General features: G+C 28.8%; 2 protein-coding genes and 1 long non-coding RNA gene across 4 annotated transcripts in view; 2 read left to right on the top strand and 1 right to left on the bottom strand.

Moving 5' to 3' along the window:
- Window positions 1-1688: 1688 nt before the first annotated feature.
- Window positions 1689-3532, bottom strand: LOC126864855 (eukaryotic translation initiation factor 4E type 3-like). 2 transcript variants are annotated; one of them, XM_050616719.1, is made up of 6 exons: window positions 3354-3532; window positions 2587-2707; window positions 2413-2520; window positions 2231-2353; window positions 2047-2143; window positions 1689-1974 (listed from the first exon to the last, which is right to left on the bottom strand). In XM_050616719.1, the coding sequence occupies exons 1-6, from the start codon at window positions 3521-3523 to the stop codon at window positions 1940-1942; spliced, it is 654 nt and encodes a 217-aa protein (XP_050472676.1). In that variant the 5' UTR covers window positions 3524-3532; the 3' UTR covers window positions 1689-1939. The 2 variants fall into 2 exon arrangements, with proteins under 2 accessions (XP_050472676.1, XP_050472667.1); XM_050616710.1 differs by having other exon boundaries at window positions 1689-2143.
- A 1942-nt stretch (window positions 3533-5474) lies between these two features.
- The window catches only part of LOC126864744 (ATP-binding cassette sub-family G member 1), a 35635-nt gene continuing 15876 nt past the window's right edge, over window positions 5475-25233 (top strand). Inside the window, exons 1-2 of the mRNA XM_050616396.1 lie at window positions 5475-5668; window positions 21164-21580. Coding sequence (XP_050472353.1) covers window positions 21361-21580 — 220 coding nt within the window. The 5' untranslated portion in view covers window positions 5475-5668; window positions 21164-21360. The remainder of the gene's footprint in view (window positions 5669-21163; window positions 21581-25233) is intronic.
- LOC126864905 (uncharacterized) lies at window positions 21587-24926 on the top strand. The gene is made up of 2 exons (XR_007689371.1): window positions 21587-24330; window positions 24404-24926. It is a non-coding gene; the product is annotated as an uncharacterized LOC126864905 (long non-coding RNA).

Raw genomic sequence — 25233 nt, 5'->3', positions numbered from 1 at the left:
ATTAGTAATTAAAATAGATTAAATTAAAAATTAAAAATTAAGTAATCTGATTCTAAATTGTCATGATCTCCATTGGCCCAATATCAATAATGCCAATGAAGAGTTACTGATAGCGCGAAAATAAATGCCGGATCTACCTATCGAACGGTTTTGCATATGAGTGCAATAAATTTCACAAGTTTTGAATTCCAAAGACATATAACAGTACGTCTGGTCACGTGTACAAACCTACGCAAATCTTATTGACAGCGTTATTCCGAATTCAGGAAATTCCAAGTTTTCGTTTTAACCTGAGATTTTACTGACTGATGCCAAATAGCATTTTAGTCGAACGAGAGATACCGAATAAAAGTAATATAATAATTTTATTCACATTTTCAATTTCGAAAGGTGAAATGTACAAGATTGAAAGAATTTTTTGTTACGGAATTCGTATTTTGCAAATAATTGCATATGATGACTTATGTTTTTGATAACACACGTCTAAGTTCAGTGGTTTTTATTTTCGTCTTCCTGACATTAACGCAACCTTATTAATCTTGGCTATGTACATACATGCATTATACTACTTACTTGAATGTATCCGTAAAGCTATTTACAAGGACGTGTTGGTGCTGTTGCATTTTTTGTGAATAAATTACTATAAAAAGTTATTGATAAAGTTTAAACAAATATTGTATCGTAACGCATTTCTCTTAATATTTAGTTTAAAAATTGTATTAGTTTAATAATTAAATTTAAAAGCTATGTTAGTTCAAAAATCAAATTAAAAAATTTTAAACATACTAGTCTATTAATTAAATAATTAGAAATTTAAAAACTATATTAGTTTAAAAATTATGTTAAAAGTTTAAATATTTTATATAGAATATTATTTTAAATTTAAAAATTAAAACTGGTCCAATACTTAAATTCAAAAATTTAAAAATTATATTAGAGTTTAGTTTAATAGTTAAATTTAAAAATTTATAGTTTAAAAATGATAGAAAGTTTACGTAAAAAAATGGAGAAAGACTCGTATTACATAATTTTGAAAAAATACGAAGTAAAATTTTTGACAGAGAATACAGAAGCCTATAATTGATTTGCATATTTTTTGAAGATTGGGGAATACATGGGTGATGTAAACGGTGAAACATCTTCGTGTGGGACATAATTTAAATGCAATTTAAAACTAGTTTAATGGAGTTTCGTATACGAATAAACTTCTTAATTTTCGAGGTATTCGTTCACTGACGTCAATACGAGGAATATTGAAAAGCAGTAAAAAGTTAAACTGGCGCCGTTTTGCCGGGCAACGAATCGTCTTTATAGACGTATAATTAGAGATTCAAATATCTGCTTTTAAAAGTATGTGAAAGAAGTTGCTTGTCACCATCTCTTCTTTTTGTCGGTATAGCGGAATACGAAAAGGGTCGCATACCTACACCTATTTTATTGAAATACTATAAATGCGGTTGTTTTTATACTGTGTCATTATTATTAAATTAATATTTATTACTATAAATTATCTTCATATGTCAGTGATGAATATTTCAAGATGAATCAAATAAATCGTACAAAAATTTATTATAGATAATGAAATAAAGGCATTTTATACAAGGCAAATGAAAAAAGATACTTAATGGAAAATTTTTGGATAATACAAAATAATTTGCATTATTATATAAATATAAAACAGTCAGAAATATATTTCTAAATATAAAAATATATTTGACAATTTAATGTTACAATTTCAGCGATATTTGTACGCTTATAAATGATTTACATACTTAACTAACGTTAATAAACAATTCAATATCAACAAATTAAAAATCTATATAACTTTTATAGTAAAGTAAACGTATAGAAATTTTCTTATATAATTAGAATCTGCATTCGCATTCCTATATTAACATTTATTATTACATATTAACATTTTAATAACACTAACACTTCTTCAACGACGGCCATAGGCATGATGTGATTGATGTGCTATAAAATACAAATATCACAGAACAGAATAAAAAACAAAGACATATAAAAATATAATCCTAGCAAGCTTACGTTTATAAAATTCAGAGAAGTTTACATTAGGTAAGAGAGAATGAACTTTGTTTAAAACTGTAGCTTTTGATGCTAATTTAGCATTTGCATTCCATATCTGGAAAGAAGGGAGGAAAATTTTGTAGCATAGTGTTGTAGCATATGACTTTAGTTCAACTAGTTTTTACTTTGTCTAAGTCATTACTTGGACAAGATCTTCTCTCTCCCTAATAGATACAGTTACTCCACAAACTTCATCACCTTCTGCAACGCAATCAGTAAATTGTTCTCCAATAGCTGCAAGCACTATTTCTTTCCATATTTTTTCCTGAAATTATTGTTATTAATATACATGTGTTAAATAACAATGACAATTCGAATACCTACAGTATCAGATTTATGGCACTTTAATCTCCATGTTCCACCATTTTGATTGACTGGTTCCTCCCATAATGGATATCTTTCATCTCTCATTAAATGGTAACTATATCTGACCTATTGTAGAAACAATTTATTCATGTTTATATCAATATTAACCAACATATTATAAAATATACTTACTTGTACAGCACTAGCATTTGGTATATTGTTGAAAACAGCCCAAAAACTTTGCACAGTGTTCACAGTATAAATCTTCGTTAAATTTTCTTTATATTCTTCGACAGTTGTGCCAGAAATAGCTCTGTCAATTTTACCAACTCTTTAGAACTTTCTATATACACTATGAGCAAACAATGATTCAATTTTTTCAGGATTATGTTTTATTACATTTCTTTTTGTAATATAACAAAAGACCAAAGAAAATATTATTTAAAATATACATACAATAAAGGAAGATATATAAGGAAATTATTCATTTAAATATATCATATTGTACATTACATACACTTTATACAATACAAACAATTCCATCTTCCTAACCAAATATCTACAAAACAACAAAAACTGTTTCCTGAATTAATATAATAAAACACTAACATGAGATACAATTATTGTTGAATATATATTAAATCATATTAAACTGCAGTTTTATCATAAAAATCCTATATAGATTGACGTATAGTGATATAGGTTATAAATAAAGATGAAACGATACTAATACCACCTAATACTATTTCACATCGTTACATTGTTTTCTTGTACGTCTAACTAGTTTTTCCATCATCTATAATAATTTTACGATATTAAAAAAAGTAAACATTACTCCGATATATTTTCTTAATGTCTCATAAAAATGAAACCAAAAAGAAATTATATACGCACTGCAATAATATACTCTACATTGGATCAGTAAATTTACAAAATTGTAAGTAATTTAGTCTTCTTACTTGTCCAACCAAAATGTCCAAGACGATTGCAAGGGTATTCCCGACGTTTTATGTTTCTCGATCGTTTTCACCGTTTCATCCGACAATACCGATGTGTCCGACAAGTCGGTCGAAGTATTGTCTTTCGTTTCGTACTCTACCGCGGCCATGTTCGAAATAATGATGCGCATACATAAGTATAGGTTGCGTTGTAACGTCAAAAATCATGTGACCGAACGAAAATGATAACAAAAACAAACGATTTTGTTGCTTGAAAAATGTTCAGTGATATAGATAATCCATCTTTAAGAGAAAATGTATGTAACGCGAATTGTATAGTTTAGGGAACTTATCAAGTAGCTTTGCGAATTTATCAACAGTTTCGAAAATTAGCAATAGTACAGATGTGGATACAAAGAGATATTAATGACATATTATTATGAGTTAACAGTAGAATTGTTTTCAATTAGTGGTTTACATGTTTTATATTAACGGTATATATTTTTTTTCGATCCGCACTGTACAAAGGCCCAATTTTATTTCAGTTCGCTCCCAAGTTTAATGCTCCTTAAATACAAGGTGACATACCCTTGGCAAGGTTGTCCGATAATCAACGGTCTTTGCCGATGTTATAAAAAATGATTTTTCCATTATAACGCAATCAAATTTAATAATTTTCCAATTTTCATTGTAAATTTATGCCTGCAATTTATTATAATCATCGTTGTTATAATTTTCTATTTTTTATAAGCTAAAACAAAATTTACATTTCTGTGGTATTAGATTGTAACTTATAGCGGTAGAATTCCATTTATTTGAATTTACCGTGGGACAAATACTTATGTCCTTACTACTTACGATTTCTCATCCACATAATAGTATTTCATGCCCAGATAAATCAACTCAATGGCCAGAAGTTTATTTAATCGAGCATTAATTAAAATTTTGTTTAAATAAACAGAGTGCATTCAAAAGGACTAATTACACTCGCGCCATGTTATAAATTGTAGGGGGCGTAATAAAAACCCTGATTAATCGATATTACAGAGCATGCAGGATATTCTGTTAAATGCCAAATCCATTTTTATCGATATCAAGAATCGAATCACTCAAGTTGAATATAATTTTTACATATATTCGCCATAGCAAATCGCAGATATAATGTGAAATTCACAATCGTGGTGAGATCTATCTTACAGTGAGTTATCTAATTAATGACTTTAGAGTATAACATAGCATGGTATATCAGATTTCTGCTATGTCTTGCCTGCAATCTTAGAGGTAGAGAAATTATATCACTGAATTATATAGTGCTGCTGTAGACGGATATATTAGGAAATAAATTGAAACTTTTCTTTAATACCGAATTTAAATAATTCATAATCTTTCACATCAAAAACTATCACTTATCATTATTATCATATATCCAATATTAGTTTCCCACCTTTTATAAATATTCAATTGTTCTTTTTAATTTTAATTTATGTACATACCTATACAATTTAGTTAATTTTTCCAGAATTGTAAATATTTATTTACAATATATAATAATGGATAATTACGAATTTTTTCTTTAGTTTATATATGTTAGTCTAATTAATGTATATTGCTTTACTGTTAAAAATATAATTTTACGAGTAATTATATTTATTAGCAAGAATTACAAATTTTTGCCAATTTATTCACCTGTCAGAATGGTTTGAATGGTCTTTCTAGTGTTAATATTTAACATGAACAATTTTATAGTATATAATATAAAAAGATTATAAATAAAATTAACATATATATATATATATATATTTTTTCATAGAAAAGTTATAAAACTGCGGCTCGTATAGAATTATGGGGGTACATTGCGGATTTTTATGCATTTATAGGAAATTTGATAGGACATAAATATAAACGCATATAATATACAAAAATATATAAAATATCCAAAATAAAGTATTTACTACAATATTTGGTAGATTAAACAAATTTCTATTTAAATTCCATTTCTTTAATTATGTTCATAAAAATATAAAAATGCATAAAAGTTGTGGTCTAATTATAAGACATTCAAATAACATGCGCCAATCGACGATTTGTAAGTCATGCGGTGCTGTACGCTTGCGTGCAGAAGGGACAGAGAAAGAAATAAATTGAGAGAGCACGTCGTAACATAACGGCAACGACATAGTCAGTCTTCTGCGAACGTTCGGGTGTTTTGGTTGTTTTGTTTGTTCATTGTCAGCCAAATTTCATGTTATTCGTTCTCAACATACATCATACATAGTTCATCCCAAAATCAATTTTATATTTCAATCCTACGCTTCGACGATTCCTATAACAATACGGTAAGATTAATTAATAATCAATCTTAACAATATAAATGTGTCAACATTCATTTTTGGTTGTCGTTGCTTGTGACGAAATTGTGACTTAACATTATTTCTTTAATAAAATCTAAGCTGTGAAAATAGACTGATGTGCGCATGTGAATCTGTCATTCGTTTTAAAAGCGGATCGAAGTGTTAGGGATCTGTTTTCTCTTAGCTTTTACAATAACGTTTTCTCTTCCTCCTTAATATCTTTTCTTTCAGTTTTACTGTATGTATATATATCATGTTGCTTATCTAGGAATATAGAGATGTAGTGTAATTATACCCAAATTTGATTGGTCGCGTTTTCACGCATGCGTTTATTATCTATTATGAAATTGTTTTATCACAAATTAATATAGATGTCTAATATTCTTTATCTTAGAAAAATATAATTATTTATGAATTTTATCAATTAGTAGAATTTATATTAGAAATTAGGAAAAGGATTTATACGAATCTATACGAAATATTTTATTATAAAGAGTGTGACTAAAGAGTGTGACAGATTTGAAGACGTAAATATCTAACTTCATATTGAGAAAATGATTATTTGTGGGAACTAGGAAAACGATAATTTGATAAGAAATAATTTATATAATAAACAGTATGTAACACATACATACACTTTGCAATTGCTGTTGAGATGATAGTTAATCAAATGCTTGACAAAGCAATGAATTTGAATAAAGCTTATAATTAATATTGACTGTCACTGTCTTATGACAAGTATATATACATATAACAATATATACATACTGTAACAAGTAATATATACAATTATGTATGTATTATTGTAAATTCTAAATAATCCCGAATAAAAATTAAAAACAATTTACTTCAGTTAATCGAAATGAGCGTCCAACATGGCTTCCCCTCACGTTATGTTACATCTCTATGTTTCCTACATTCCTAAGCATATAATATAGTTGATAGATCTAAAATTCTTGATAGCTTGATAGCTTGAAACATTTCTGTAAAAATTCACTAGTAATCGAAATCAGGTTAGATTGTGTAGTATATGTACACTCATACTTCGAGTTGTATATTCATACAAGTAGGTGGTTTTATTTATAGGCTTGATCGATCAATGCAACGTTGGTAATTTTTGAAGTAAATGAGCTCGCTCTTATAGTGGTTATTGTCTAGAAGCGTGTTTATGAGACGATATTCAATAAAATGTGAATAGAATATACATGCATGGCGTCGAGTATATATACATATATATGTATTCCATTAATCTTCGCAATTGAAAATCTTGAATAGTGATTGACATACAGTAGGATGCAAAAATAAGTGGACGAAGGAAATAGGAATCGATAAAGTTCTGTTAAATACCGCTTATTTATACAAAATGTAAAGGTTAATTTCAATTATTTACTAAATAATCTATGTAATATAACGGTATACATAAAACTTTAAGATGTAATGCTAGTATTGGTTAGATTAAACTTCACTGATATCTAAGTATACACATATATACTTACTTCCATTACTTGTTTAGTTATTTTTGTTTCCGATAGTATATATATTGTAAGTATATTCTTGTAGAAACGTAGTGCAGAGGCTCATATTTGTATGTGTAAACACTGATAGGTAAAGTATATATACTAAAAAGACAGTTACGAGTGCACCTTGGCAGTTTCTACGACCGCGTTTCACCAATTACGTGATAAACCGTGGCAAAGTCACGGTTTTCAGGTCTAGACCTGTTAGTATCGATTTTATTGAATCGTTAAGACAAAACTGAACTATTCAATAACCATACTAATGAGCTCTTCTTTGTACATTATATGATTGCATTTAACAACAATATTATTCTAACGACATTAAAAATATTATTAATGATAAAATATTTTTTCATAAAATAATTATAAATTAGGATCAAGAGAATTAAGTTATGAAATACAATTTTAAATTGAAATTTTGTGACAAATATATCTTACTCTAATATATCTTACTATATTCAATTATTTGAATTATGATTTTTGTATTTAGCTTGTATTGTTGGCACTATTGGTTGTACCAACATATACCAACATATGAAATTTTTAATAATCGATATTTTTCTTCATAAGATATCTTTATTTACTTTTCCTACTAATGCAATAAAAATCTTTATCCGAGTTCAACTCTTATTAAATTCAATATTGATCTTGGACGTGACCTGAGTTAATCATCGTAATAATCATGTATGGAATATATATTTACATTATATATAGTATACATGTAGTAGTATACGTGTAGTATACATTATATAGTAATACACATAGAGTATATTATAAAGTATAGTATAGTAGTAGTATACATAGAGTATACATTATGTACTGTATACTTAAAGCTTTCTTTGCATTTGACATAGGTATTTCTCTTGTCTTGTCTTGTTCTTCGTTACCATGATTATTGCTGATTTTATGAACAATGACAGTGTGTATATATACGCATATTATATATCATCGTCTGATACAATTGCAATATAACCATCTGATACAATTTATAATTAATGAAAAATGATGGAAACAATTAACTTGGAATAATCAAGCTGAGCTTCCAGAAATAGAAATAGATTTGAAATATCACTATAGTTTCCTCTGAAACGGACATGAAATAATTTTAAAGAAAGTAATACGAAAAATGCACATATGTATACAGTGGCTATAAAGTGTGCATATTCTTATTTTCCAAAAAAGCGTTTTTCTATTTTGTACTACATTTAATTCCCAAAATATCAATTTTTTGTAAGTATTACTAAATGATACAGAGATTATAGTTGGATCTAATTAGATAGTACATAAATATAATAAATGCAGTGGTGCAGAAATACTTTTGTAGCTACTTTATATACTATAATAGTGTACAGTGTGAAAATGATGTTACAAAATGCCGTGAAACTATCCTTACGAAATTTAAGTTACCTAATATATACATTTTTAAGATTGGTTAATACAATTTTTCTTTTCCCCAAATGTGAAATTCGGAACGTTTCATTTTAATTTTTATTATTGAAACCATGACCATATTATTTTTGTGCGATTGAAATAAAGAAATCAAAAAAATCGTGAAAATTTTCTTGCGCCACGGTGCATGAGACGCGCATGCGCATATCATATATATGTCGGATCTTCATGAAAATTAAATTTTTCGCCACTTATGAAATTTTATGTCAAACGGTCAAACGTGTGTCCATCGCGAATTATATACATGAAAACATAAATCTTTATAAGGAAAGCTCATTACTATTTCATAAGTTAGTCGAAATGAAGTCCTGAAAATTCTACGAATCTAAGGTATCCTAATTGTCTTTCCAGTAATAATAAAGTACAATGTAGATAATAAATAGATTCATATTGAGACAAAATATTTTGCAATTTCAGATATAAATTTTTCAAATTTTTAGTTTTCAAACATCTTTATTCCGAAATTATATTTTAAACTATATAGTGATCAGTTGTTTATTATAATCTTTCTGCTTGTTAATTCTAGGTTACCTACTGAATCTCATAACTCCTATGAAAAATGGTTCATTGCCCTTCCGGTGTCGTATTATTGATAGTTGATTAGGAATGAAAGGATAACATTTAACACGTTCCGTTCCGCATGGAGCGTATCCTCCCCACGCTGAACTTTCCATTTAAGCCATTTGGAATTTTGGTAGAGCAAATGTTCAACCATGTGTTTGTTAAAACAATTCCTTAAAAATTAAGTTTGTTGCTTTGATGTCTAATACATTTTAGACAATACACTTTTTTCTTGATAATTATGTTGTTTGCACTATTAAAAAAATTGTGTGGCATAAACAAAACTATTATTCGTAGTAACGTGTAGTATATATGCCCAACGTCTGAACGGAAAATAACCAAAGATCGGTCTGGCAAGTAACGTGTTAATGAGACCGGAATCTTAGAAGGTCGAATTTAGAAGAAACTTAATTGCGTACTGGTTTATTAATTAATTAAAGAAGATGCAGAATTATGCGAAACATTGAAGTTAGTAGCCGATTTAATTTTCGCTTAATATCGTTTTAAGTAATTTTAGTTACAAATCTACGATATCTTAATGAATATACGTATAAATTACGTTTGAGCTGTTGAAAACTATAGGTATTTTATTTAATATCTTTTAATCTTGTAAATTTAGAGATTTATGTGTCTATATGAATTCTAATTACACTTCTAAAAGTGACTATTTAAACGTGAATAACTTCCTCCTCAAATATACCATTCATTTAAGGACACCATTTATAATGCACTGATAATGTGTATGGAATTGTACTAATTAATAAAATTGCTTTAAAAATCGCTCAATAACCATTTTAATGCATAAAACAATTGTTGTGATGTAATTCGCAACGTTTGTTGCGAAAAAATGTAACTAAAAAATTCAAGATAATCTTAAAATTTCGAAATATACGAGTGATAGGAAAGATCGTTGTGTCGTTAAATCATCAAATTTCTATGAGAAATATGTACCCAGATTATCTTTGTTGTTTACCAACATAACTGTTTTTTATCGCTAATACGTATAACGTAATATTTAACGATAACAGGAAGATATGTTTTGTTATTGAAATATTAACTAAAAGTGGGTGTCTAGCAGCTTTTGTAGCACATTCTAGTATAGCGTTTTCTAACCTTTTTTGAATCAGGACTCCTTCTATAATATTCACCTGATCTGGAATTCTCATAGGTTAGGAATGTGTATTCTATTACATTACATATAGTAATAGTTTTACTGCATCCTGTTTCGCTATTTAATATTATTTATCTTATAGCAATAGTTAATAGCATATAGTAATAGTTTTACCGCATCCTATTTCACTATTTAATATTAGTTATCTTGACAACATATATTACCACAAACATTTCATAAAATCGTAAAATACTTGTCAAGGTATCATACTACCTAGGTTATGTTTACATGGTGGTGACAGACCTGGCACTGTTGCCATATCTACTCTTACTATGGCGCGTACCGTATGTATTTAAAGTAGACTATGACGAGGTTAGGGTTGTAACACAAGGCCGTGATCCAATGTGTGACAACACTGGAAGGATAAGAAAACGTAGGCGAACTTATACCCGAAGGTTGGGCTGTGTGAGATCGATGTGCACGGTTATATGTACATGGATTTTAAATATGCTTCTGACAATTTACGAACAACGCATAACGCACGAAAAATACCAGTCGCGAACGAAATAAAAATTCACGTGAAAGTTGATGCAATGCAGTAGAACAAATTAAAATAAAGCTATGCTATTTTTGAAAAAAATAAAGCTAGGAGATTGTTATATGAGCCCCTTTCTTTGTTATTAATCTCTTAGTTTGATTTCATAATTAAGTACAAGATTAATGTTTAATTTTTTAAAAACAAATTACTTCCGTAAGTTCATTTATTACCAAATAAAAAAATATTAATAGCAAATTCCAAGGTAAATTTAACAAATAGCGTGTGCAACATCATCACTTTTTTCTACTTTTCAATTTATAGAGTTAATCAAGTACCTTCTGTGAGGCTTATATGTATATTTTCTTAATCCTTTTTCGATTTTCCTATTCTTTTATTTCTGGAATCTAAAGAACGTGAATATTTCGTTCCTGAAATTAGCAAGTATGTAAATAAAACTTGTGATACTTATTTTCAATTATTTTGAACAATCATATGGCATTAACAATATGAAACTAAAATGAAACGAAGATTAAACTAAACTGAATGTTTGAAACGTGAACAATAAAGGAGACGAATAATATTAAAATAATAAAAATTCATACGGCAAAATAAGAAAAAACAAATACGAGTACAATACATACTTTTATTTGTTAAATACTGTTTTTTGTTAAATAGAAGCACGACTGTCTATAATTGTAGCACATGTGTTTTTTTACGCCGACATAGTTGCCAACGTGACAACTATACTCCCACGTGAAACAGACTATCAAAATAGGGGAATCGGTTTGATAATTATAACATAAAAACACTATCAACTCGAGATTATTACTTTGCATTGTGAGATTCGTAGAATATAATAATAGGTAAATGACTCAAGGTTTTTTTTGTGAAAAACATATTATTGGAATTGTAATTTAAGTTCCAATGTGAGACTATAATACGTATATTTATTTTCTAATATATAAAGTAATAACCAAAAGCTCTCAGGCGTCTTAACATAATTTGTATTAACTTTACAGTGAAATTTTGCACGATTTTATTTCTATAAAAAGTGTCTTTTTAGGTATACGAATATTTTTGTATTTTCTACGTTATATTTCTACTAATATATATTTTATTTTTTAATCTTTCTTTAATATATACTTTATTAATTCTGTATTTCTAATATTTCTACGTTAACATGTATATTGAGTGGATTTATAGAGAGTACGTGGCATTAGAAACTGTTGATTCGCTACTGTTGTAGATTAGAAATCAAAATAATAAATATTTTTTAAAATAATTTTCTAGATACGAGTCTATAATCTCATATAAAGTATGTTCAATATGTAACATGATCTGAAACTTTTGCAAGATTATATTATATTACTATCGATAAAAAGATTCCATGAACTTTCCTGTGAATTAACAAAAATATTGCCATCTCACAATGTTTAGAAATGTTTGCGTAACTTCGTATTGGTCTCGCTTCCGTACGCAAAGGAGGACGGGAGAAGAAAAGCGTAATAGCGCATGTCACATAACATTGCGCAGACTAAGGAATATTAACGAAATCGCGCTCGATTATTCGATGTTGACGAAATCGCATATAGTAGGCGAATTAAAATAGCTTATTGCCACTGAATTACATTAGAATAATTGAACATGGACTATCTATCGCGGGATCGATAACGCCTGAAGTAAATATTTCACATGGCCTGTTGCTTTCACGATTTCCAATTCAATGAAGAAACGCGTGAGTGATATATAGCTTGAAACTATAATGACTCTGCAAGAATTATTACTTATGACTATAACTGGTAAATAAACAAAAGTCAAAAATTCGATTTGTTCAAAGTGCGCTTTCGACTGGCTGTTTTATGATGTTTGACTCATTTCCAGGAGAAAAAATAGAATGTTATAAAAGATACGGGATATCAATATCTTTTATAGTTGTATGATTTCACTGTAATGCTATTCGGTTAGAATGTAAGAAACTTGTCAGTAAATTTTACTAGAAGCAAGTTCGTCGATCATAAGGCGTCATTCATCTTCTTTTTGACATACAGCGACCTTAATCTAAATCGTATTCTTGATAAGCAACTTCTTAACTTTAAGATTAAAAACTGATAACTAACATTCATTATGGCATGTTCAATTATTTTCATATAGATGTGATTACAATCCACTTGAAATGGAAAGAAATTGTAATTACATTCGAATATATTAAAAATTTCACAAAAATATAAAAATTAAAGCACATTAGAAAAAGAAAAATATTACGTAAATATTAAAAAGTCTTAGAGAATGATGTTTTCTCTAATTTACTAGCATATATACAGATATCTCTTTTATCTACATATATTAAGAAACATTGAATACTAATAGGTTGATATCTTTCTCCTTTATAATTACATTCCTAATGTTCTTGTAACCAACTCATAGATACTAATTTGTATACCAAGAAAAAAAATAATAAATGTTAATAAAAAGAAGAATCCTGTTAAATTCTAGTACTTACGTAATATAATATTTTCACTATCAATTAATTGATATGACATTACTCGTTACCGTGGTACGCGACGCGTCATTCTATTTGTCATTACCAATTTACCATACGTCGAATACAACCATGATATTAATTGCACTCTTTAAAGTGAAAACACGGGGCATTCAGGGGACAACGAAGAACGTCGTCGACGTTTCATTTTACCATTTTACCGAGAACAACCGTGCACCGCTGTAAAACTTTCTAAAAATATGATGTGAAATAGGATTTGCTTTCTTCTCCGGAAACAGAGTGAAAGCGATTCTTCTTTTTAACTCTATTCATTTCTAGCCAGAGTTCAAACAAATAGAAAATGACAAGCTTTCTATGAAAAAAGTTCATGAAACAAAATGTAAGCGTATTGTAAGTTGTATTGTTTTTATAGTAAAGATTGTAATTTTAGTTCTAGTTTTTTATTATTTACATGTTACAATCATAGCTTTTAAAGAACTTTGTTATTTTTATATTTGAAAACTAAATGAAAATTCCACAATAATTTTACTATTTGATTAAAAAACAGACTTGGCACCTATAATGGTATTTAAAAGTTTCAGGTTAGATATATTTCTCACCTTACATCTCAAAAGCTATATTGTAAAGAATCTTAACTAACATTATATAAATTTAAAACACCGTTTATTTGTCGTACTGTCTTTTTCTATTCGATATCAGTTAAAATTCTTTTAAATATCATTTTTTAGAATACAAAGAGAAAAATCCATCTTAAATTTATGTATAGTACTGTGTATGTATGTGAGTACATTTATTATTGATTTATAAATCTTCTTTTTTAGAAAGTCCCTCAACTTGTTCAATCAATGTCTAATAGTTTGATGAGAGAAATTCAATAGTGTAACATTAGAAGCTATGTAAGAAATTTATGTTTATTACGATAGTACGTGCAATAGAATGACGTTAGGACCATTATCACAACGAGTATATTTACCAGATAAGTTTTCGTAATTTTTGAAGGGGAGTTGCTAAGTTGATTGCAAAACCTCGACCAGAATGTTATTTTGCGCAAGTATCTGTTCACGGATGAGATAGATACTTTCCATCCTTTTCACGGAATATCGAAATCCTTTTCGTAATTTTCAATCGTCTCTACTTCTTAAAACAATTGCATCAATCGAATGTGCGCATTAAAGCGGCCGTTCACCGGAATGACCTCGATTTAAGCTTCAATGCTGATTCTACGTATAGTTCAGTGATGTAGCGATTTCGAAGTTCCTATTATGCTTAATCTTTACTATCACAGCACTAAAGTATTATAACATATAGACCTGGGTTAAATGTTTGTTACTTTTATTCATATATAAAGAAAAGGTTTTTGTGTGAGCAGATCATTAAAAAATGTTGGACTGTAACTTTTCAGTTAACTTTTCAGAATTATAAATGTTTCAACAAGGGCATAAAGCATAGCGAACGCTCGGTGATTAAGTGATTCATAGTCAGCACAATTTAATGATTATAGTCACACGTAGTAACATATATAGTGGACGTTTACTCTTGGACGTTTATAGTCAGGTACAGCATACAGTGAATATGATACATTCAACGGTAACACAGTTCAATATCAGTACATAGTTATAGTCACGTATAGTCAACCCTCATCGTCAAATGTTGAACAAATATAGTTGTAGTCACGCGTAATTTATAGCGAACGCTCAATATTGAACAACTGAAGTAGCTATAGTCATCTATAGAGAACAATGGACATTTAGCGATGAAGTGTTTGAGAGTACAGTTGTCGTTCAGTGACTATAACGAAGCATAGTATTCGTTAAACGCTTAACGCGGGATGTTTATACATTGCCAGGCACAGACAATATTCTATGTTAGATATTTATAGCTATGCATAGTATACTCATAACGCTCAACACTGAGAGATTATTGTCACGTATAATATTCGTTAAACGCTCAGCATTGAATAACTATAGTTACGATAAGATTCCTTGAACATTCACCATTGGATAATTATAGTCACATATAGTATACAATAAATATTCAACACTGAGTAGTTATGGTCATGCAGAGTATGCAGTGAATGTCCATCCTTGGCCTTTTATAGACAGGACAATGAAAATATTTGAATCCATTTCCTTTCAAATAATTGTTTAATAAAACAAATAATTTTTTATTGTTTCGAATGACAGAATACTATCTTTGTTAGGAGAGGATTGTAATCGTAAAGGAGGGTGCATTGAAAGATGGAGAAGTAATTTGTTTCGGCTGTATTCATTCAGGATACGATACGAGCAAGATAAGCGTGATACGAAGTTATAGATAAATGACCTCGGCTCCGGGTGCTTTTATATGTACATATGAATCAGAGAACTTGTAGTTCAAGATCATTATGCTTCTGTGATTAATCTGTTTTCCCCAGGATACATAACCGTGAAGTCTTCTATCAATTACAGGGTTATCAATAATTGATACATCCTTGACAAATCTCTTTAGCAATATCTTCAATACTATTCGTTAATTTGTTACTTGCTTAGTATTCATTTCCTTTGTTCATTCTCTTACAATGTTTTTAATACTCCGATATCTTTTTTGCTCCACCTGTAGATGTATCTAACGGAATTCTGAAATTTTTACTGTCGTATCGTAACGAAGATCTTTTTTTTCCGAATGCTAAAATTTTCTAGTATTTGTTCATCGCGTGAAGATCGCTATAAAATTCATTTTTATTTCATTTTTGTTGTTGTGCACGTTTCTTATGACACATATTATGAATTCAAATTGTTCTGGACGGTTATGTTTGATATAAACTGATTGTACGGCAATTATTATATAAAAATATCATGAATCATAATTTATGAATCATAATTTATGAATCATACGTTGCTGTAAACAGAATACAAATCATATAAAGATATGTAACATATCTATTTATATATAAAACATGGAAGACATGTAACATAAAAAATAAGTACAATTTGCGTCAAATTCTGCAGTCTGTTAATATTTCAATGAATTTGTAGAATCGTTCCCTTCTCCTCGATTTCAATAATTTTTTAATATGTTATAGAAATCAAGGTTTGAACAATTTTTTTCTATACGTGTAATTGTCGGTCTCGTTTAGTTTTCGAGATATTTGCAAAAAATTGTAGGTACTATTACAGTGTGTGTGTATATATATACTGTATATAATCAGTTCCATATATATATATATATGTATATATAACATATATATAATAGTATATATATACTGTATATAATCAGTTTCAATAAATTAAACTTATATTATATAATAAGATATATATATATTTTTTATTTATATAATTTTATATACAGCGAAGAACTCCTAAAAGCTTATTGGTTTTTATATTAATCATATGATCATTTAATATAACTTGTTCTTTTAACTCTCTTTTGTTGCTAGGTTATATAATGTTAAATGATTTGATCATTAACACTTTACATTAGATTATTTGAAGTTACAATTTCTTAATTTTAAAATATATAATTCTAAATAATTTCTACAATAATTATTCAATAATTTTCGAATATTGCAATTTATATATTTTCCTCAATGCAATTGATAATATTCATCGCTTAAAATACGTGTTCGGTTAAACAAACTGAGAGTAGTGTAGGATATCCGAGACGTGGTAACTTTTGCTATCTGTGAATTTTTAAGTTTCTTATCGCATGCTTTTCGTGTTTCGTGTTTCATGACTTCTTCGCTCAGGATTATCTTTCAGTCTTCGTTGCTTTTTAGTTACTCGCAATAAGGAATGTTTCGTTCGCAAAGAAATCAAAGACGCAAAATGTTAAGGCATCCATGTTAATCTGTTAAAAATAAAGTAATGAAATAATGTGTAAAAATTGCGCAAATGCAACATTATCAAACAAACTTATTATATATGTAAATATATTAACATTATTATTAAACCAATGATAAAGTAAGCTGTAAAATGTATGCAAGAAAAGAAGTTTTACAATTTGAGAAAAAAGTAATTTGTCATAGTACTATAAAATATTGCAATTTCTTCAAACTTCATAAAATTACTAAATCTAGATGAAAGAAGAAATAGTAAATACGAAACGAAGAAAACATGTTTAGTAAATTTTTGGAATTTCTTTTCGTAATCATAATGTGAATACGATAGAGTTAAATGATGTGAATTGACTATAAAAAAAATTATAAATCAAATGTCCTGAATAGATTAACAGAGTTGAGCTATGGATAGTCGATGAGGTTCAGGTTGCTGAATAAAAGTAACATTTCGCTGCGTCACTACAACGTCAACTCGTTCATTGTCAAGACAACATTAGCGGAAGTTATGTAGAAATAATTCATGAATTCTGATGCTATTCGTGTTACTTCTCGAACATTGTTTTATTTTTATATTTCATAAAAAATTCGAAAGAGGAGATTACTATGGTATAAAGGTGAAATTACTTATTGTTTATTAAATTTTCAAAATTTTATTATAAGCTTTGTATTGTTTATATAAAATTGGAAATTGGGACAAGAACTGACACTTGACTTAACACTGATGTATAATACAAATCGTTAAAAACGAAAGAAAGAAGGAAAAAGGATGAAAGTATCAGCTTTTCAATAATTACAATACAACAAACCTTAACGCATAATCAGCGACGTTTGTCATTTATTCTTCTCGTTACTGGACAATCAATATACGTATTCTATTCGAGACATTTATCCGCAACTACAAGTAATAAATCATCGTAATCAGTTTCTCCCATTTTCTCTCTATCTCCTTGAATTTATAATCTGAAAAAATTGCAATTAATTCACTTATTAAATCCCGCTTTTCAGCCTTGATTTGTATTATAATAAACATATATTTTAATAAATATATTATAATAAAAATTATAATACAATTACTACACAAAGATATATATAATATATATCTTTAATAATAATAATAGTAATTGTTAAGATTTCATTAACCCTGTGACAATAAATTACGTTATATCTATAAAAATCATTTGGAAAATTAAAAATACAAGACCAACGGATGGTACAAAATATATATATATATATATATATATTATATTGTTATACTCATTTATAGATAAATCTACAAATAAACTTAAATTGTAGATTTGTATTAAGTATGTTGTCTTCGAAGGTTTCTTTTAGCGACTGAGTATCCGCACTCGTTTCAGCTGCTCGCTCCCACCATAAGCACTTCTTTTGTGTGTAGGCTGGAGCGTGTATGGAAGATGAAACCGATAATGACGTGTCTCGATCGCGTATAATCTCATGAAAAAGCTTTCTGTTGATGACTAGACTATTTCTGTAACTTCATGTTTTTATAAATAAAATTAATAAAATAGAATTTTGGATTAGATTATTTTATTCTTAGCGAGTATTATACTTTACATATTTTATATGAGAAGCATATGGCTAAAGCATAAGTTGTTTTTATCTTTTATAGAAGAACACAATTTCATATTTTCATAAATTAAAGAATAAAATTAAACAAATGGTATTTTAATGGAGATTTTTTTCATACTATAAATATCACACCAGGTACTATATTTCAGGTGTTCTATATATATTGCTGCACATTATGTACATTCTATACATTTTTTAAGTTTTCAATTTCCTATAAAACGAAGTTAAAATATTCATTTGTAAAAATAAAATTTTCGTCGAGCGAATAATCAAGAACATTTCTATGGTACTGTAGTTGGATTTTCCGTTGTATTGTGTCTAAGTTTCAACGTAATCTTAATCTTAAGTACCAACGTATCCGTTGAAGATATCTCAAGCGATTTGCATATGCATTTGATTTATTTACACTGGTTCTATATTTTCTTCTAATGTCTTTTTTTACTTTTCTTAATGTCCAGCTTGCTAATCGTGGGGAAACCACGCAAAGATAAATATTTATTACCTTAACTATGATTGACAAGCATTTTATTGTAATTTGCTAAAAAACTTATTACATGTCAACATTGGAAATGTTAATAATCAATGTTATAAAGATTATTTCTATTATTAATTTTACCTTTACTATGTTTATATTTTATATTGTAGTTTTTATTACTATTTCTATTGTTTTATTACTTAACGAAAAAAGATGATATATATAGTTCGTTTTAGCAACATTAAGCGTGTTACAAGTTTATGGTTAGAATTTCAATTGCAAGGATACGTTGTGCACCTTACAAACATTTTCTCAATCTTCTTATGATTCCAAGTCTGCTTATTATACACATAGTATACATTTACATACGTATATACAAGTATTATGCCACCAATACCAGCGACCTCTAGTCTTACGATACTTTCATTACTACATCAGATGAAATCATATTACTCCCTTAAAGCTGAATCGGTGACGTACCTTCTATAACGTTACGTAACCTCAAAGTGTAATAATATTTTCAAGATAATATAAGCAAATAAATTAAGTTGGGATAGAAAATTAAAATATTTGTATAGTCATATATATTAGTAATCAAAACTATCGACCTTTAGTATATATTTCTCCTAAAGAGTTCCAGTAAACAGTAAATCAAGATTAAAAAGATACGACAAAAATAATTATATGCATAGAAATACGAAGGTGCATAAACATAGGCAGTTTGATTATTATCTTTTTTATATTATTATAATAAATTAATATAGCCCAAAGGTTAAATTTTCATATTGGTTCTCTTACGTTTGTTTACGTTATTATGTACCTATATATAGAAAATCTAAGTATACGAAAATGTGCAGAATGCACATAACGTAGAAAAATACCTAAACTAAACCATTCATTATTACATTTAATAGACAAAACAAATGTTTACTTAGGTACTATGTAAAGAACGAAAGTGTCACAAAACCCTATTATTATTATACCGTATTATTATACCGTATAAACCCTTTGTTATAGTACCAGGACTGCGACATATTCGACTAGAATGATACTTTTTAGTTGTTTTTCCGTTCGTTGAATTCAAAAATGAGGGTCTTTTTTCACATAAATAAGGCGCAAAAAATTTTAATCAGCCTGCTGATGTATGACGTTCTTATGGATTTTACCGACTCTTTTTTTACAATTTAATATCCTTAACCTGTTTTATAGCGTACTCTGTAGTGGATTAAATTTGGATTATCCTTTATTTTCTGGAATTTTTATGGCATTGGCTGTGCCATAACTTTGCCGCTTACCGCTTACCGCTCGATATGAACATGATATTATGCAGATTTTTATAATTAATACTTAAGACCGCGGTTAACCAAATGTTTATAAAGCCGAATTTTCAAAATTGCTCATTGCCATGAAAAATGTCCTCACTTTCGGTTGTAGCATTCTAAAGTATCTCTCAGAGCATATATTCAGCATCAAAAATTTTGTAATCCGGATACTATACTTTATCAAAAATATGGATAATTTACAATAGATAATCACATGGATGGATAAACATCCGCAGTCTAATTATTATTGTCTGTATAATATAGTGACTATAAAAAATATTTGCACACTTGAATTTACTATATCATTTACATACTGATTAATAAGGTCAAAGTACATTATAATTGTCATATCGTTTGATAATACGTACTTTCGTATAACTACAACAATTTGATACTAAAATAAATTGTTTAAAAAATGTTACTCCGTTAGAAATCGGTAGTTGTAGTGATCAAAGAAAAAGATAAGGATTATGAATTATTAAATTTATTTGCATGTTTAGATTGGTTTTCCTATATCTGTTCACGTTATCATTTAAAAGAATGTCATTATAAGTATGATGCGAATGTATTAATTATACCTATGTATGTTTTACCTTATTGCAGAAGAGCACGTGGCTTAATAATGTGCGAACAGTAATCGGTTGGAAATCAAAACCATCGGGACTCGACCAATCGAAAGGGAGGGAAGAAGGACAGAATCATTGGTGCTGTGTTAGACATGCGATTACAGACGTGAATTGTGGTCAGAACGAACGCAGCGACACTCGTGGAAAGAAACCCCAAACGTAGTTTATCGAACGATGACCACTTCTGCCCACTGTTCTCCATCCCGATCGTCGTTAAGCTGCTGTCAGGTCGAACACAACAGCCGCGATGACGTACACGGAGTGACAGTTGCCGCGAAAGACAGTTATTTCGTAGAAGATAAATACTCTTTCCCCAGAAAGCCCGAGGTGGACCTCGCTTTTTATGACGTCCGATATAGAGTAAAAGAATGGACCTTTCGACAGTTAAGACCCAGTAAGTTCACGTTATTTTTTCTATTTTATTGTGAAAAACATAGTAGATTAGATAAAATGTCTAATACGAATAGACGTGTTTTGAACATTTTAAAATTGATGTGAATTCATACATATATAGAAAAATGAATTAGATTTTGAAAGTATGTATAAAGGGATCATTCAGTATTTTAGAGTTGTTTGAGGCTATTTGTTTCGTTTTATTATAAGAAACCTAATGCATAAGTTATGTATAGCCATGTATTCCGAGAAGCGAAACAATATTATTGTCAAATAAAAAAAAAATCATAAGATAAAGAGATTAATTGGAATAGATAATTTGATAGATTCAATGAGTTAACGTAATTTTTTCTATTTTATTATAAAAAATTTAATAGATTAGGTCAGTGGTTCTCAATCTGTACTCCTGAGGATACACCGAAACACTTTTATGGGTACACTACAGCCATTAATTACTTACTAAAATTATTATAATTTTACAAGATTTTCTAAATGTCTATGTCATTTTTTCTATGTTTATCGATATATGTAATTTATACAAAATTTAATGCGTCCTCAAATATTTTATTTTATCCCGGTTGAGAACCACTACCCTAAAGCATTATTTTTCCCGAAAGAATTCTCCCCGAAAGAATACAAAGCCATGGACGAAAGTAGGTTAGTTGAGGTACGTCAAACGCGTATAGATCTCAGCATCATAGTGATGCATGCTGCATGACTACCGAAACTCCTTGACCGGATGATTTTGTTACATTTCATTAAAATTATATCATACAAAGAGCTTCGTAATTCGAATATCGAAAGGAAATAAAATTCAGAATACGAAATATCTATATAAATCGAATCTCTTATCGTTTATTCAAGATCTAATGTTAGAATTCTAATATAATGTCTATTGTATTCAATCCGAATACAGTGATTTGTGTTGCCTTTCATATAAAGTGAGAATAAAAACTTCTATTTTCTTCTACTGTGATGGTAACTTCATTGCAACGATGTCTTAATGTTCAGAATCATCCTTTATGAATATAATATTAATAGATCTCTTTTTTCCCATTTATGCTTTTCTTTACTTCGGCGCGACAATAGCAACATAGATGAATATCATATTGCAGTATAGTATTATATTTATAAGATGTTAAACATTAAGAAATGATGTACATAAGCTTCCTCCGTTGTTCTTATGTCTAGATTCACATCTTTTGAATATCGCCCAACTTTTTTAATACCTTGTATGGTAATTATAATAATGATATTTTAATCTCTTCATGAATAAATTCGCTTTCCGATAGAATTATTATACATATATTAAAGGCGATCATATTTGTTTCTGAAAATGCAACGTACAAAAACTTTTATTTTATCGGTTATTTTTGGAATAGTTCACCTCGTAGGTTAGTGCTTGATAATAGTTTATCCGATTGGATCGCGTTTCTCCGCTTTTTAGCGTAATAAATGTCGTCGTGACTCTGAGAGAAAGCGATGTTGAAGTGGTCCTGAGAGTAGCAAAGAAAGTTTTGAGCGGAGAAAGTTAATGTTGGGCATTTTGGAAACATTTCGCCATTATTAGATGTTGGCAGAAAACGTTATAATCGATCGAAAAGGAGATTCAGGTGTCAAGAGGTCGCCACCATAGACGTCAGTACATGTGTAGGAAATTATGATTGACTACAATAATTTTTAATTAATTACAATAAACGTGTAGTTGACGTTCTATGCTTATAAACAAACATTTTTTATTGTTAAATGGGCCAAGAGTATGTATTTAGACAAGAACAGTAAATGTAAGAGTGCATATATGACATCACCTAATTCTAATTTGTTTTATTAAAAGTCGATCCAGGCTTTTGACCGCAAACATTTATCTATGTTCCAGATTTTAACTAATTTGAATCTTAATCGATTTTGACTATTTTATTATTCTATTCGATTGTTCATCTTTAAATTTATTTCAATCCTTTTTTTAATGTTATATTTATATTTTTGTGTGTTATATTTTTCTAGTTTTACCATTTACTACACGTGTTATACAAATCATATACTAGAATTGTTATTCATAAAAATTCAAAGGAATAAGGAAGACTCATAGCATGTATAGTTAAATATAACCATAAATTCGTTTTTATTGCACACTACTCGATGGCATGCAGGCATGTATATACGTACATACGTAATATATATAGTTTGCGACGCTTGGGATGATTTCTTGGATCGTCCATTGCTTGACAAAGGAAAAGATGCGTCATCACTGCTAGAGCAGAACAATTGACGGCTTGAAGTTGCAAATTTTTATCAAGTGATTTCTATGTGCGACTAATACTTGACCTTAATATTCAATCATTGAACCAGTTCTATATAGATTTGCGTATTGAATTATTCCTACGTTGTATTGTCAGGATTAAATATTCTCTAAATATCGAAAATCACTATCGTAAAATTCGATATAACGAACTCCAGGACAACACCAACAAAAATAAAATAATAGTATTCTGCAAATCCGGCAAACTAAAGAGGAAAATGAAGCTAAAATATAATGAGAACGAATTAGAAGTGTTAAAATACTACATCTACTGCATCTAGATGTTACTTTTACGTCCTTAGGGGCATTCAATAAGGCCTGCGAACAGTTCCTAGCAAAAGTTAAACTGCTCTGTGGGAGTACTTTGGAAACCACTCATAAAGATAAAAATATACAACTGGAAAGCAAAAATGAAAATATTCAAACGAGACGGCGCTGAGAAAGGTGAAAACGTAAGAAATTGGTATACACAAATGAAAAATATATTTAATAAAATGGGTTATAGTAAATTATACAACCCATCAGCAAAGAGGGAACTTACCAAACATCCTAAAGAAAATCAGGGAGAAATATATTCTAGAGGACAAACATAGTATCTTAAATTCCAGTTATAATCCGATGTACAAAAGTATCAAGGATTTGCAGGCATATAAATGTGAAGACTACATATATTCAATTTCAACTGCCAATAAACATAATAAGAAACATAACGCAGCTCAGACTAGCTGGAAATGAAGAAGCTCATTTAAGTAACAAAAACGACGACATATTCAATAATTATGAACTTGAAACCAAAGAACATATACTGTACAAATGTCCAAGGAATCAGCGAGCAGATTGCATATTACAATGGAATACTCTGAGACACCGTGAATAGCAAAAGAAAAAAAGCGGAAACAGTATATTATTTTAAACAAACAATATTGAAAATAGAAGTCTTTTATTTAAACTATTAATTTTAAGGATGCTTAAAATATAAGAGTAACAAATAAGAACAATGTCTGTACCTACCGAGACAGAATCGTAATAAACGACTATTATTATTATTTATTATTATTAAATTCGATATAATATATATGCGAAATATGCGGTTGATGTGGCATTAAATAATAGAAATAAGATAGCATAATACAGAATGAATGATAATAAATGTTTTAAATATTACAATTCTTTATTATACGCTTGCCCGTGCTAGGAATAATGAATTCGACTTCCGTTTGAAAATTGATAAATGCGAAACGACATAATATAGATGACAACAGCGCATGCATTTCATATGACGATGTTCCGAGAAAAACCTGTTCAATAGAGTATTGTTTTTTTCTTTTTTTGTGTGTGCACATCTCATCAATATG

This window comes from Bombus huntii, chromosome 1 (assembly GCF_024542735.1).
Source record: "Bombus huntii isolate Logan2020A chromosome 1, iyBomHunt1.1, whole genome shotgun sequence".
Lineage (NCBI taxonomy): Eukaryota > Metazoa > Arthropoda > Insecta > Hymenoptera > Apidae > Bombus > Bombus huntii.
The sequence above is the reverse complement of the archived record's forward strand: the minus strand, read 5'-3'. Positions and strand labels throughout refer to the sequence as shown.

Coding starts and splice junctions, on each gene's coding strand:
- LOC126864855 (XM_050616710.1), bottom strand. CDS start 3,523: ATGCGCATCATTATTTCGAACATGGCCGCGGTAGAGTACGAAACGAAA. Junction 2,521..2,586: donor CAAATGCTAGTGCTGTACAA/GTAAGTATATTT, acceptor TTTCTACAATAG/GTCAGATATAGTTACCATTT. Junction 2,354..2,412: donor AGTGCCATAAATCTGATACT/GTAGGTATTCGA, acceptor CAATAATTTCAG/GAAAAAATATGGAAAGAAAT.